At 36.8% G+C, this 16107-nt stretch overlaps 1 protein-coding gene across 8 annotated transcripts in view; it reads right to left on the reverse strand.

Moving 5' to 3' along the window:
- Positions 1 to 16107, reverse strand: part of Tenm3 (teneurin transmembrane protein 3) — a 435030-nt gene that overhangs the window by 122877 nt on the left and 296046 nt on the right. For all 8 annotated transcript variants that reach the window (XM_090354160.1, XM_090354159.1, XM_090354158.1 and 5 more), the window contains one exon: positions 3564 to 3686. In XM_090354160.1, the coding sequence (XP_090210286.1) occupies positions 3564 to 3686 (123 nt within the window). The remainder of the gene's footprint in view (positions 1 to 3563; positions 3687 to 16107) is intronic.

Here is a 16107-nt window from a genome sequence, read left to right on the forward strand (position 1 = left end):
AAGTTCAGTGGCTTCCCTCCAGCCTCCCTACCCAGGGAGGGTCTTGTGCTGCTAATGTTCTCATTGCCGGTCTTGAACTCTGAACTTCCCGTCTAACTTCTGAGTAGCTGAATTATAGGTATTTGACACCATGCCCAGCCTTTTTATTCCCTCTTCACATGCGAGCAAATTAAGTCTCAGATAGGTTAAATAACTTCTTCAAGGTTACAAAGTAAATAAATGAAGGAGCTAGAATTTGCTTATAGGCCTGTGTGACTTTTTCCAGTATATTAAAGCGAAACGAATTCTTTTATCCAAAGGGGTAATTTTACTTTTAAGAGAAAGACTATTTGAACTCTGAACCTTATTCTTTCCTACTTATTCACCTTTTTTATTTCCATCAGTTTTTTTTTCCCCTGACACCCTACAGTTCTTTTACCTAAAAACTGTAGCCAAAGAAAGTGCCAGAAATAAGTAGAAAGGATCATGGCATGTAAGTTCCTCTTTCAGAAACTATCATTTTTAGAAGCCTGGTTCAATATTAACTTAAAGTCAGGCAAGGAGTTTACAAGCACAATGGTTGTTCCTTAGAATTATATTTACAAAATAGGAATAAGAAAAGATTACTTAAGCAAGTGTACTGTATTCAGAAGCAGAGAGGTAATTTTTCTCATTATGTCTATCACAGTCCATTCTCCTTATGAGCTTTGTTCAGGAACCCCAGGCTTTCTAAGGTGGGAATCTTTTGTTAGAGTTTCTAAAGAGATGCTGTGGTTCCCTAGGGAGTTTACAAATCTGAGGGAGTGAGTAAGGGGGCAGGAATACTCCAGAACACATTCTTATAATTGGGGCTCTTCTTTCCCCTCTACCTCAGGTCTGTAAGTATTTAAAGATCTATCTATCTATCTATCTATCTATCTATCTATCTTTCTATCTATCTTTTATCACTCTATATATTTATATATAAAGAACCTTTACTGGTAAATAGAACTTTTTTTTAAAAACAATTTAAAAGTTTTGGAGGCTACTTGAGAAACAATAAAGACAAGTTCTCATTATTTTGGCCAAGGTCGGAGTCTAAACTGAAGTAGCTTTCTTTTCCAGAAGTTCCTACAAACAGCTTGGTCCAGGTGGGGCAGGAATCAGTTCTCTTAGGGCAAGGAGCTGCCCCTGGGATATCTAAGAATGACTCTCCACGTGTGCGGCTTCTTTACACTGTTAGGGAGACAGTGCTGTACACACATGTGTTTGCAGGTGCTAAGCACTCAACAGTTGTACAAAGTGCATTCTACGATCCTAAGGAGTTATTTCAGTTCATCTCAGAGAAGGGGACCGATGCAGCAGTGGTTTTGTTTACAAACATAGAAACAAGTTCTTTGTAAAGTCTGGGCTTACCTTAGTGGCCTGTAATTAGCTTTCGTTACAAATACGTAGTGCAATCAAATACAGCAGAAAGAAACTCAGGCATATTTTACAGTGTAATGATAAGCTCTAGTTTAGAACACAGTTTCTATACATGAGTATGGATGTCAGTTAGATCTGAGATATATTTCTGTTCAGAGTCCTGCAAAACAACTAGGAGTCACTGCCTGAGAGAACTTAGCTCCCTGGAGAAGTCATATTTATGTGATAGTCTCCTAACACTGTAGAGCTCATGTGATGCTAAACCATAAGGTTAAATGATGCTAAATACTGAGTTGTCTTAAATTTTCCTGTGAAGTTTAACTGCTATATTATTTGCCTGAGGAGTCAAAGAAAATAGGGGAAAGAGCTACGTTCTGAACACAATCTGATGTAAACTGAGGATTGCTGATGAGAGCAGACTTACTCCCTGGAAAATGCTAGAAGCCAATACAGAAGTTGGGAAATGCATCTTTGAATTCACTGCTTTCTCTGTATCATTCGTTCTGAGTTCTGTGGAACTAATTAGCCACATTCGATCTGCACTTTAATCACAATAAAAGGTTAGAGCTATAAAATGAAATGTCTACATTAAGCATTTATCTCTTTAGTATAATTATAATTTGTTTAGTCTGTAAAAAAAGTTTTCCACATGTATAACAGGTAATAAATACCTAAGTACCATTTGGTTATTCCCCCCTTTCCCTTCCTCCCTCCCCCCTCCCTCCCTCCCTCCTTCCCTCCCTCCCTCTCTCCCTCCTTTTCTTCCTTCTGTCTTTCCTTCATCCTTCGTCCCTGCCACCCTGCCTCCCTCCTCTCCTCCCATCCAACTTTTCTCCTCTTTTTTCTTCTCTTTTCTGCACTGGAGTTTGAACGCAGAGTCTTGCTCTCTTGTTAAGTAGGCTCTCTGTCACTTAAGTCCCTGCCCCATACTTCTTCCCTTTAGTCGTTTTTGCCCAGGCAGCCTGGGCTGTGATTCTTCTGGTTATGCCTGCCTCTATATAGCTGGGATTTAGTGGAAAATGTGGAAAAGTAATGATGCAATCATACCCCTGTATAACTAATATACCTAATCAAAATCTAGTTTTGATGAACGACCACAAAAAGTTCCTCACCCTCCATAAAGAGGAAAAGAAGAGTAATAAGGTATTACTGTTTATAGAGACAGCAAGAAGACAAATAATGAAACAGACATTACAAAGCATTAGCTATAGTAATGGGTGCATATAACACAACAGCATACATACTCATTATACAGGTACCACTTTCTTTCTCATATTGCAAAGGACTTAGCCACCTGAGATGGACCCAACTAATGTAAATGTGGAATACTAGTCAAATGAGAGAAGAATAGCATAGGTAGAACAGTTGGGGAAATTCTTAAAGGCAAACACTATTAACTTTAAGGTCATGGAAAAATGTCTCCATAAGAGTGCTTTGAAACATAAAATAATAGCATATTTTGGAAAACACCAATAGATACTAATGCCTATATATATATGTATATACGTTTTCTATATGTGTATACATACATATAGGAATATGTAATATGAATATAACAGACATACTTATTAAGTACACATAATATGCATATATTTTTTTCTGGTGCTTATGTTGGAAAAAAGGAAATACATAAATCTCTCTAGGAATCCATTTTTAATTCAGAGTCCATTGCTTTGAAAGTCTCTGTTAATGTGCAAACTTTTAAAGGTTCAGAGAAAGCGCACTCAAAAAAAAAGTCAATAAATTATGTAATCCTTTCACATGTCTTGTATTTAAAAGCTTTTATAATAAAATTAATATAGTATTCCAGCTCCACATACAAGTTGAAAAAGCAAACTTAATATACCAAGGTAATATAAGAGCTCACATACTAAATTGTATTCTATCTGTAGACTGAAAATCAAACTCAATATGCACACACTTGTAGGCTATAAACGCAGTAGAACCTGTCCATCAAATCAAAAGGCACAAAATTATATTATTCTTGAAATAAAAACATGAGTTCTCAACCTTTCAAGTAGATTAGTACAAAAAATCCCCACTTTTGAGAAGATGATACCTATAATGTATAAACATCTTTTTCTCTACCATATAAGCTGGATGTAAGCTAGGGTAAAAAGTAGGCTTATAGAAAAAGGAGTTTAAAAGAAAAACACAGGATACATAATTCTGTTTCTTACCATTGTCGCCAGAAGGTAATGATACAGTGTTTGTTGGCATGGTGTCAGAATTCACTTTTCCATTCTCAAATGTGTCATTTTCAGTCTGCTGTAACTGCCAGTTGAGGCCAAATAGATGCATTGCTGGGGGTAAAGAACACAGCTTGTTTAAAGGTCTGCTGCTTTTAGTTCCAAAAGCAAATGGTAAGCAAGTTTATAACAAGAGTCATATGGAAAGTTAAAATTTACATTTTCTGAAATACCAAAGATAATTATGCAATACAACTTATAAAACACAGTTCCTCATCCACATGCAATTTACTTAGCAATGCCATGCAGTATGGAAACGTTTCAATCATGACTGAATATTACTTCGTTAATTGGTACCAGGAAATTCTTAGGAATGAGTCATGGTTTTCTCTAATTTGTCTGGGTTTTACTTTCCCCCATCTTATAACTAAGGGGTAGGATGCTTTGTAGCATGTTTACCAAGTGAGTTTGACCACAGGTTCCTTTCATATATGTATAATTTAATACTGGGCATACATCTACGGATAGGTCCTCATAAGACTAATGCTGTATGTTTCGGATATGGCAAAAAAGCAAAAACTGGTTTCCTAGGAGAATTTATAGGTATAAGAAATGATAGAACAGGTTCAGATGTGTAGCATGAAATAAAAGTGAAGTATCTTAAGTTTAAGATGAGTAGTTTTTGAATCTATGAGGCAATTCAGTAATGGCAAAAATCAAACAACATGTGTGTGATCAGGTGCTTCCTGTGAGTTTCTCATGTGGATTGGACAATGTTATAAATTTAGAGATAACATACATGCATTATAATATTATTGCTTACTAATTTTCTTTATTTACATATTCAGAATGTATAATTAGAAGACTATGTGAAAACACAGGACTATAATTATACATTTATATATGTAATAAAATTTAAAAATAGTATTTTTTTCTTACTGTTTTAAAATATTTAGAAGACTGTAGCACTTACATTAACCATTAATAATTACTATTCATCTGTGTTCCACAGAATGTAGTTTACAAATTATTTCTCAAGGAGAAATAATTATCCACAATGATGCCCATGGTAAGACAGAACTATCACAAAAAAATAACTCCTTTGATTGTATTTTGTCCACTATATATTAGAATTTACCAGAAAGATGAGAAAGAAATATAAGCATTTAAAAAGTATTTTTAAATGCATTATATTTGTCACTATAGAGAAACTATTATTAAGCATCTCCAAAATGAAGGAACAAATGATTCAGTAACAAAGTTAACTTGGCACAGCATAAAGACCAGAGGCTGTGGAAACAGACTTGTTTAGTCCCTAGTCTAGGAGCACACAAAATACCAACTCCTTTGGGACACAGCAAAGGCAGTACTCAGAGGAAAATTTATAGCGCTGAGTGCCTACAACAAGTTGGAAAAATCTCAAACCAACAAGTTAATGTCTCACCTTAAGCTCCTGGAAAAAGAGCAACAAACCAACCCTAATCCCAGTAGAAGAAAGCAAATTATTAAAATCAAAGCAGAATTAAATGATTTGGAATCCAAAAAAATCATTATATGGCTTTTGTTTCTATATCCTAGAGGTCCTTTCATTTAGCTTCATACTATATGGCCTTATGTATCTAGGTTTTGCTCTATTGCAAATCTCTGCTAGGAGAGCCCAAAGTTTCTACTGATTATGACAAATGAGGAAAACCATTGAGCCTATGTTACTTTGAGTCTGGCTTACTTCACTTAATATGATTTTTTCTAAGTCTTTCCATTTCCTTACAAATGGGGAGATGTCATTCTTTCTGACAACAGCATAAAATTCCATTGCATATAAATACCACATCTTGTTGATCCAGTCATCAACTGAGGGGCATCTGGGTTGGTTCCATATCTTTGGTATGGTAAATAGTGCTGCAATGACCATTGTTGTGCTCGTGGATTTCGTATATCCTTGTTTCTGGACGATTGGGTAAATGCCAAGTAGTGGAATTGCTGGATCATAGGGGAGCTCTATGTTTAGTCTTTTGAGGAACTACCATACTGCTTTCCATAGTGGCTGAATGAGTTTGCACTCCCACCAACAGTGTAGTAGTGATCCCTCCTGGCCACATCCCCTCCAGCATCTGTTATTAGATTTCTTAATCCTGGCCATTCTAACTGGAGTGACGTGGAATCTTAAGAGTTGTTTTGATTTGCATTTCTTTTATGGCCAGATATGTTGAGCATTTCTTCATGTGCCTATAGGCCATTCTTATTTCTTCTTCAGAGAAGATTCTCTTTAAGTCTTTGGCCCATCTTTTAATGGGATGGTTGTTACTTTGGAGATTATTTTTGGAGTGATTCAATTTTTTGAGCTGTTGATATATTTTAGATATGAGGCCTTTGTCCATTGTACGGTTAGTGAAGACCTTCTCCCACTCTGTAGGCTTTCTAGTTAATTTGCTAGCTATGTCCTTTGCCATACAGAAGCTCTGTAATTTAATGCAGTCCCAGTTATCCAGACTTTCTCTGATTTGTTGTGTTTCTTATAGACTCCAGATTATTGAACGGCATGGACTCACCATGTACCCTTTCAAGTAAGCACCTTTGTTGTCTACAACACTCCTTGCCCACTTGAAAACTCCTTCTCCTTACTCAGGCCAAGCTAAATTCAGAGTGTCTTTCATGGAGCCATTTTAGTTCACTTTTTGGTTTGATTTGAAAATACGGTTTAAGTATATCTAAAGTATTGAACAATAGATTTTTTTATATTAAATTTTTGTGCCAGTATGGGAGCTTGAACTCTGGATCTGGGTGTTGTCATTTAGGGATTTTTTTTTCTGCTCAAGGCTCTACTATTGGGGTGAAACTTCTACTTTCAGCTTTCTACTGGTTATCTGGAGATAAGAGTGTCACAGACTTTCCTGCCCAGGCTGTCTTTGAATTGTGATGATCAGATCTCAGACTCCTGAATATTTAGAATTATAGGCATGAGCCATTGGTGCCTAACTACAGTCTTTCTGAAAAAGTAAAATCTAAGAAAATACTGTTGCAGATATTATAGTAACCTAAAGAAAAAATATAAAGAAGATATACAAACAAGTAAGAATGATGGCATATTATTAATAATTAATGGCTGCTTTGATGTATAAAACAGCTGGATGAAAGATGATTACTACATATGACTGACTGAATTAAAAATTTTAGGGTACTTGATTACTAGTTCCATATTGTTTTGTTAGTAACATTTAATATAAAAGTATGACATAATAGGGTAGATACTAAACAGATGTCTACAATATATATTTGTAACAAATGTATGTGTTCATACTTCCTGTTTAGTGTGCCAGAAATTCCACTTAAACTCATGGCTTAAGATATAGGTTTTATAATTCTTGCATTGGTTAAGTTGACATCCTATAAAGAGGTATAACTTTGTATGTCACTTTGCATTAAATTACTTAGTATTTGAGTGGCAAAATGTCAAGAGCTTTCTAAACATTTATCACAACATACATGCTTCAAGCTTTGAGATGCTTTAGCAGCTTTGCACAAAATAATGGGAGCTAGCTCAGCATACAATAAAGGTTTGACAGACATACTTTAGCAGAGCAACCATCAATACAGGCTGTCTCTGACTTAAAATGGTTCGACCTCTAATTTTTCAACATTAACAGGGTGTGAAAGCAATGCATGTTCAGTGGAAACCCCACTTTGAATTTGAATCTTATTTTTTTTTCCTGTCTAGCAAATACATGTTTGAGATATTTTCTTCCAATCCTGGGATATAGAACAACAGCTCTTTGTCAGCCACAAAGCATACAAGTTAAAAGAGCAGCACATGCTGCTCAGAAAGGATGTTTGGGAGTTCAGGCATAGCAAAAGCATTTTCAACTTCCAGTATCTCCAATCTCCAATGGGTTTCTCCAGATGTTAACCCTTTTTAAGTCAAGAAGTCCCTGAATTCCAATAGGGCCAAACTCTGCATGCTCACTAATTTATCATCATGGTGATCTTTCAACATAGAAGTCTTCCTGAATTAACAATTTGCTCATATTATTGGTTTTAATAGGTTTTGAAGGGTAGAGAAAATTCACAGGATTGTGCACAGATGTGAAAAGTTAAGACACCATATAAGGTTTGTATTAAAAGAACTATTTTATTTTTTTTGTCAGCTGGGCAGCAGATTTGTTATATATTTTTTATTGCAAAAAATCTCAATAAGATGGGATTCTGGTTCCACTTAAAATGCTGTATAATGAGAACCATTCCCAATAATGTTATATCTTCTTTTAATACTTTATTAGAAACAGAAAACAACAAGTTGTTTGGTCTGAGGATATCATCGACAAAATAGATACTGTTGGTGTTTGGTATTTGATCAAACACTTGTCACTTACGTAAAACTCAAGATTGGCAAACACTTTGGTGTTCATTAAACACCAAACCAATAACCAAGAGTGGGGGCAGGCAGCAAATTCAAAAGAAATCATGAATGCTTTAGAAATTACTGAACTGTGGTATAATAAAACTACATGGGATATCTTGGCAAACAAATAAAGGGAAAATTAGCTAAATAAAATACATGTGCAAACAGAAAAAAAAAGCTAAGAGTAGTTCTTCAGTCCTGAGCTGGAAAGCAGATTTGAACCGTGGGAAAGTATTTGCTGATGTTCTTCAAGGACATGATCAAGGATTTGGGGTTCATGGAGGTCCTTGGACAGGGATAAGGATGAGCAGGTGGAGCCAGGAGCTCTGTGGTAGGCTGACTTCCTCATCCTTCTAGGAGAAAAGCCCAGGGGAGTTGACATGTGACAGGTGCAATATCAGGCATTCTCTGTTGCTAGGTGTTTCTTAAGCTGGTATCAGAACATCATGATACAAGTTTTTACACGATAGAAATCATAGTGAACAACACTACTGGCTCCATATTATCTAAGCCTCACAAAAACCCCATAGAACCTACGATTTACCTTTTCTTTTCATTTAAAAGTTGACAAAATAGAGGGCCTTTGAGATAAGATATAAAAGTTCCAAGGTAGACTGCTGGACCACAAAAGCACAGGACAACCCTCCTGTCTGTTTACCAGAAGGCAATGGAGTGTGAATCATCAGACAAAAAAAGTGAAATGAAGCCTTTGAGAGGATTCAGGCTGCGAAGAATGCTCCTCTGCTACATCAAGGAAAGAGAGGCAGAGGCAGCGCCGGAGTCAACGACATTAGTAGGTAACATCTGTATGTGATAGGCACTGTTTTTCCATGAGATACTTTTTCATTTGGAAATCTGTCAAAAGTGGTCATTTAAAATGAATAAAGCTGCATGCCAGTGGCTCAGCAGGCAATCCTAGCTACTCAGGAGGCTGAGAACTCAGGATCATGGTTCAAAGCCAGCCTTGGTAAGTCCACGAGACTCTTAATCTCCGATTAATCACCAGAAAACCAGATAGGACGATGTGGCTCAAAATGGTAGAGTGCTAGCCTTGAGCAAATGAAGTTTAGGGACAGTGCCCAAGTCCTGAGCTCAAGCCCCAAGACTGATGAAAAACATTGCACGAATAAAAATAAACAAGTTTTGTATCCAAACACCACACTTGTAAAGTCTAAAGTTAACAGAAATAGAATCCATACAGATTTAATCTTTGAAAAACACTGCACAAATAAAAATAAAAAGTTTTGTACGCAAACACCACACTTATAAAGTCTAAAATTAATGGAAATAGTGTCCATATAGATGTGATCTTCCAATAATTCTGATGTCATATTTTATAATTTTATATGATCATTTCTGTATACTTATAGATGGTATTCTTGTGTGGGGGTGCAGATTAATATCCAAAATATTATTCAAGACAGAATGGAATTTATAGATGGTAGCAATATCTTTTCAGTATGATTTTGGTAAACTTTTTCTTTTTTTAAAACATTATTTTATTACTACTTATAAAACAAAAACAAGTCATACAAATATTTTCCTCTCAAGATAAACTACAGTCTTTGCAAAATACATACACCATAATGGTTATAATACATAGCCTTGCATATAGCTTGGCTATTATTGGCCTTTTTAAAAAATATTTCTCCCAATAGCTAACTTGTGATTTTGGTATTTTAAAATATCTAAATGACTACTATTTCCCAATATACTGTGTGAAATCTGTCGTAAGAAGGGTCAATGACTGACCCAATGCCTTTTGTAAAGTAAGTGTAACCAAGGGGCCTTCTGATGCTACCACTGAACTGAATTTCAGGATTCCTTTTCCTCCACTCTAATGTCTCACTGCTTATCAGAATTGCTCTGAATTTAAATGGTTTTAATTTCCCTGCACATGAAAGAGTTTTTTTGCCATTTAAAAAATACATTGTTAATTTATCCTTTTAGAGTGACAAATGCAATCAGCAGTTGTCCATATGTTAAAACCGGCTTACCAACTACAACTGGTTGTGTTTTGCAAAATCATTTATAAATTGGCTGGAATTAGAATGCATTTTCTCACATGAAAAAACATCATAGAAGTGATGGTTAACTTTGTTGTTGATCTATAAAAGTTTGTCTACCTATCTAATAGAGAGATGAAAAGACAAGCACAAACATGCTCTGAAAAGTACGCTTACAGAACGTTATTTATAATGGCTTCAGATTAGAACCAAGCAGCAATGTGTCAGTAGTTGAATAGATAAATTCTAGTTCAGACACACAGTGGAATCTACTCAGCAATGTAAATGAGTGAACCACTGCTAGATACGATAACACAGATGAATCTCAGAGTTCAGTCTCATAAAACGGTAATCTTGAATCCACTTCTAGTGTAGCTGAGATTATAAGAATAGACCAATCCAGGCTCTAGTATTCTTTTCTAAATGTATATAATACTTGAATGAAAGTAATTCATCTAATAAATATGGTCAAAGTAGATTGTTTGCAACTATAGAAATATAAAAATGAGGGCTGGGAGTTTGGCCTAGTGGTTAAAGTGCTTGCCTAGCATGCATGAAGACCCAGGTTCGATTCCTCGGTACCACATACATAGAAAAAAGCTGGAAGTGGTGCTGAGGTTCAAGTGGTAGAGCTCTAGCCTTGAGAAAGTCCAAGGACAGTGCTCAGGCCCTGAGCTCAAGCCCAGGACTGGCAAAAAAAAATATAAAAATGAGATATGTTGAAATGCTTTCAGGAAGGGAGAAGAGAGGGAGGGTGATTGATCGGGTAAAAATTGATTGAAATATAGTCTAAACATATGTGGAAATGTAATAATGTAATCTCTCCCCCCCATAACCAATGTAAGCTAATAAAAAGTAATTGATTTAACACATATGTTTACTCTTCCTAGCACACCCTACAAGCTCACTGTCCCACGAAATAACTAGAACCAATGAGAGTATATAATACAGTTAAGATGAGATGCAGAAGAATGACAGAGTCCCATCATGAAAGAAGAAAAGAGAAGCCAAGCTTTCTTGAGTGTAAATCTCCGTATGATCACACAAATTAATATATTGTGTTGATGATCATCACACCATGGTCCTTCCAGGTTGATTTATAAATTAAAAACATGACTCTTTTTTTGATAAGGTGTAGACAAATAGAAACCTTTGTTTGTTTTTTGTGAGAATACAAATTGTAACATCTATGGAAAACAATGTAGTGATTGCTTAAAAATTAAATAGAACCACTTCATGAATGAATTACAGAGAACTACTTGAATGCATTGATGAGCTTTGAGGATATTATGCTAAATGAAATATGCTATTCAGGAAAAGACAAATACTGTATGATTCCACTAATCTGGACTATCTAAAATTTTCAGTCAAGGAAACAAAGTAGACTGTTTTCTAGTAGGGACAAGGAGAGGGGAGATAGAACAGTTGTTCAAGGAGTATATAATTTCAGTTTTGTGTTATGTAAATGTCTTGGTGGTTTGTTGTGCAACAAAGTAAAACTTTATACCATAAACTGTATACTTTAAAGTGTTAAACTGGTAGTTTTTGTGTTATGTATTTTAAATATGATTAAACATGTTTATGAATGACTTAGATAAAGATGCTTCAAGAAACATTAGCCGGGTGTGTAGAAGACACAGTTTTGAGGAAATGTGTAAATGCCATGCTCCATTACAGAGTTAAGATGTAAAAGTAACTCTTCATTTTGATTTCCTTCAAATTACTTTGGAATTTCCTTCCATTTACTGCCACAACTCTCAAAAGAAGACACCACAATGTTGTTTACATTTTCTCAGTGAATAATCCTTACTGCCTCTTCACTATTATTTACATTCCATCCTTCCACTAAAATTTCTCCCTCTCTCCTTCTCCCTTTATATTTAAATTGCCAGATCTAGTAGCTAGCTATTAACCTTCATTCAGTTCACACTTCAGCACTCACTGTCAACATTAGCCACCTGTCTTGATGCTCCCCTCCTAATTCTTTTGTTCTCCTCCAAGCTCCTGGCTACTATTTCTCCAGTGGTTTCTAAATCTTTCAAGTCCTAAGGGCAATTCACAAGCATTTCATATAGCAAACTTATTCATCCTTGCTTCTTTGAAGCCTTGTAACTTTGCCTCAGACCATGAAATGTGGGTTCAGCAAGCACGTATCATTTAAGGAAGGAAAATTCAAGAACCTATATGAAATTCATTGCAGTCCAATGAATTTCAAGATCAAGAAAAAATGCTGAGCAGTATTTCTGTTAGTCTAGGTCCTTGAAGGAGACATACTGCTGGACAAGAACCAGAATGACATACATAGCTTAAACAAGAAGCAAGCCCTTGTGTTAAGGCATGGTAATAAGTTAGATGCCTCTAAAATGGCTCCAGATAATCCTGATATCCTCATACACATACCTTTATATAACTACCCTCTGTCTTAGTAAGAGAAAGCATATGGCAGAGATAATGGAATGTATTTTCTGAGTTTAGGTTGCAGAAACTTGAGTTTCTATTGTAAATGTTGCACAAATCTCATTCTTGCACTGGGGAAAACCAGCTGTCATATAATGTTTTAGAAGAACACATCATATGTGTGGAGAAGCCATGAGGTGAGAGTCATGCCTGCCAAAACCTTGTGTTTGAGCCAGGAAGCAGATTCCTCTAGCACCCAGTTGAGCCTTTAGATGAGACTTGGGGCCTAGATGAATGCAACCTTAAAATAGCTTAAAGGAGGCATCCACTGAAGCTGAAACTAGATTTAAAAATAAATTTATTTATTTATTTATTTATTTATTTATTTATTTATTTATTTATTTATTTGCCAGACCTGGACTTGGGCTCAGGGCCTGAGACTGTCCTTGAGTTGTCTCAAGGCTAGAGCTCTACCACTTGAGCCTACCACAGAGCACCACTTCTGGCTTTTTTTTCCCTATGTATGTGGTACAAAGGAATCGAACCTGGATATTAGTGCATGCTAGGCAAGCACTCTACCACTAGGCCAAACTCTCCAATTTTTACTGGTATACATGTTTATACAGCTTGTTATGTAAAATGACAGTGCCTATGCTCACCTATTTTTCTACTCCTTCCATAATCATTCTTGATTCTTTGGTTCTAGTTTTTTTCTTCTCTGTGTTTCACTAATGTTCTTACCTTCTCATCTTTCAGTTTTATGTTTTGTCTGCTGAACTGGAACTTGGGAGATGAGAGGCCCTCAGTACTTCAAATCAGATGCCCATGCATCTTTTAAGCCATCCCACAAAGAATTGTTAGTTACCTTCCCAAACGGCAACTCTAAGACATAGTTATCAACATATGACCAGATACCTTATCTTGCATCTCCTTGGAGCTGACTATGTATGTGTACATACCACGTAAACCGGGATCCTAATTCTCTTGCCTCTGGTCCTTCTCTTATCAGATACTTCCCATTATTTTAGTATCTTGGTTAATCTTGGAAGCCTGGGTCACTGGTTCATGAGAATTGGGGTAACCCACTGTGTCACAGTCAGGAGCCTCTGATGGTACCTAGTGAAATACTTCTTTGTGTGAGAGGAAAAGAGCCCAGATTTCCAAGATAATTCCCACTCAAGACCACTTTTGAGTTGTATCATCTGACAAAGTCAATGATGAAAAAAATCATATCTAATTTACATCACTGTTAAACTGTCAATAGGTTATAGCCATACAGCTGGTTCTATACCTTCCCTGTATCTTTCCAGGCTGCTTCATGGTATTCTTAGAATATAATTATATGTAGAAAATTTATCTTTCAGCTGGGCAAGGTGGCTCACACCTGCAATCCTAGCTACTCAGGAGGTTGAGATCTGAAGATCCCGCTTCAAAGCCAACCCGGAAGACTCATCTCCAATTAACCACTAGAAAAAATGGCAAGCTGGGCTGTGGCTCTAGGGATAGGGTGGTAGCCTACAGTACCCAGACTCAGAGTTCAAGCCCCATGATAGACAACAAAAAAGAAAAGAAAATTTATCTTTCATATAATTAAGAAACATTCATCCTATGAGCTCTTTACTTTTTATTAACCTATAGGTTATTGCAGTAAGTAGTAAGGGGAAACAAACAAATTAGCTCATGAATCAAGATAATATATCCATGAAATTTTACAAAGTGATTTTCTTTCAGAATCCAAGGCCATTCAAATGAAGGAAGTTGCACATGAATTCCTTTTCTCTTTCAAGGTGGATGGAGATGAAAAGAACTCATGATGTTCTGAACAGAGGGCCTGTCATTGTTTTAAACCAGTGTGTGTTGGTCTAACACTTGAAAGCAGCATGTGGAACACTTTGAAACCAACAATGTGTCATTAAGGAAAATTATATACCACAGCCAGCAAATTGAGTGCCATTTTACATAAGGAAAAGATGCCAAATTTTGATCTTATCTCTGGGGACCATGCCTCTGAAGTAGCTACCACAGCTACTGTTGTTTCTACTGGCATGCCTTATTTCTCCGATCCTGCCAAATACACATAGGAAAGAGGGGTAGTGACAGAGTCCAGCAATCTGGCCACCCTGTGGAACAAATTACAGGGGATGCTGGGGGAGGAGAGGGGAATGAAGCAGTTGTCCTTGCCATCAGTTACCTGAGGGCTTCTCATGCCACCAGAGTCCTAGGAGTATCCTCGAAGGTTCTGGCAACACAGTATAACACCTAGCAGGTCTGCTATTATGGCCTGAATGCTGCTTAAGATCACCAGATCAAGCAAACATCCTCATAAAATATGAGAGAAGATGGGAACTGAGTTGGAATAAGAAAAACTCAAGCTGGGCGCTGGTGGCTCATGTCTGGAATCCTAGTTACTCAGGTGGCTGAGATGTGAGGATAGTGCTTTCAAGCCAGTGGAAGTCCATGAGATTCTTATCTCCAGTAAACTTCTCAGAGAAGTCTGGAAGTGGCACTGTGGCTTAAGTGGTAGAGTGCTAGTCTTGAGCAGAAGAACTCTGATTTCAAGCCCCAAGACTAGCAAAAAAAAAACCCCAAAACAAAACAAACTCACTTTAAAATATCATTTTGAGGGCCGGGAGTTTGGCCTAATGGTAGAGTGCTTGCTTAGCATTCACGAAGACCTGGGTTTGATTCCTTGGTACCACGTAGATAGAAAAAAGCCGGAAATGGTGCTGAGGCTCAAGGGGTAGAGCTCTAGCCTTGAGAAAGTCCAAGGACAGTGCTCAAGCCCTGAGCTCAAGCCCAGTATTGGCAAAAAAATTTATCAGTTTGAAAATATCTGTAATCCAGTCATATTTAGCTTTCCAAATCTTGAGAGTTCATCTAAGCATACTATGGTCTAGAGCTTTCTTATGTGTAATTCACCTCATATCCATTATGGTGCACCCTGATACACAAACCCAATCATTCTGGGAAAAACTCATTAAGAACCTCTTAACAAGCGAGCCATGGAGGGGCATAATCTGTAAATCTCAACTACTGGGAGACAGATTGTGATTCGAGGCTGGATCCTGGCATAAGCTTAAGACAATATGAAAAACAAACTAAGATGCAAAAGGCACAAATGGCAGAGCATTTGCCTAGCAAGCCTGAGGCTCTGAGCAAAGAACAAGAACCTCTTAATAGAAGTTGTAGGGAAAGGGCTGGGAGTTTGGCCTAGTGGTAGAGAGCTTGCCTAGCATGCATGAAGATCCGGGTTCGATTCCTCGGTACCACATACATAGGAAAAAGCCAGAAGTGGTGCTGTGGCTCAAGTGGTATAGCCCTAGCCTTGAGAAAATCCAGGGACAGTGCTCAGGCCCTGAGCCCAAGCCCAGGACTGGCAAAAAAAATCATACTTATTCACTAAACATGGCATTTGAAATATGATATAAAAATTAATGTTAATAAATTATAAAAAAAGAACTTATAGGGAAAATAGAATTAGAGCCTTTATAGTTAAGATTGTTTTCAACACGGATTGTGGTGCCTTGGAGAGCCTTTGTTTATTTCAGTTGACATGTGAGTCCCCTGTCTTAATTCTGGCTCCAGCTAGCTGTGTTACTTTAGCAAATGACTCAGTTTCTCTGAAGCTGAAATCCTATTTATTTAAAATTCTGGAAAGTTTTCGAAGATCTCAAAGATCTCTTCCAGATTTATTTTCTAGGATATAGCAATATATTTTAAAATGTAAGTATTTAGG

This window comes from Megascapheus bottae, chromosome 20, assembly GCF_031878675.1.
Source record: "Megascapheus bottae isolate mThoBot1 chromosome 20, mThoBot2.hap1, whole genome shotgun sequence".
Lineage (NCBI taxonomy): Eukaryota > Metazoa > Chordata > Mammalia > Rodentia > Geomyidae > Megascapheus > Megascapheus bottae.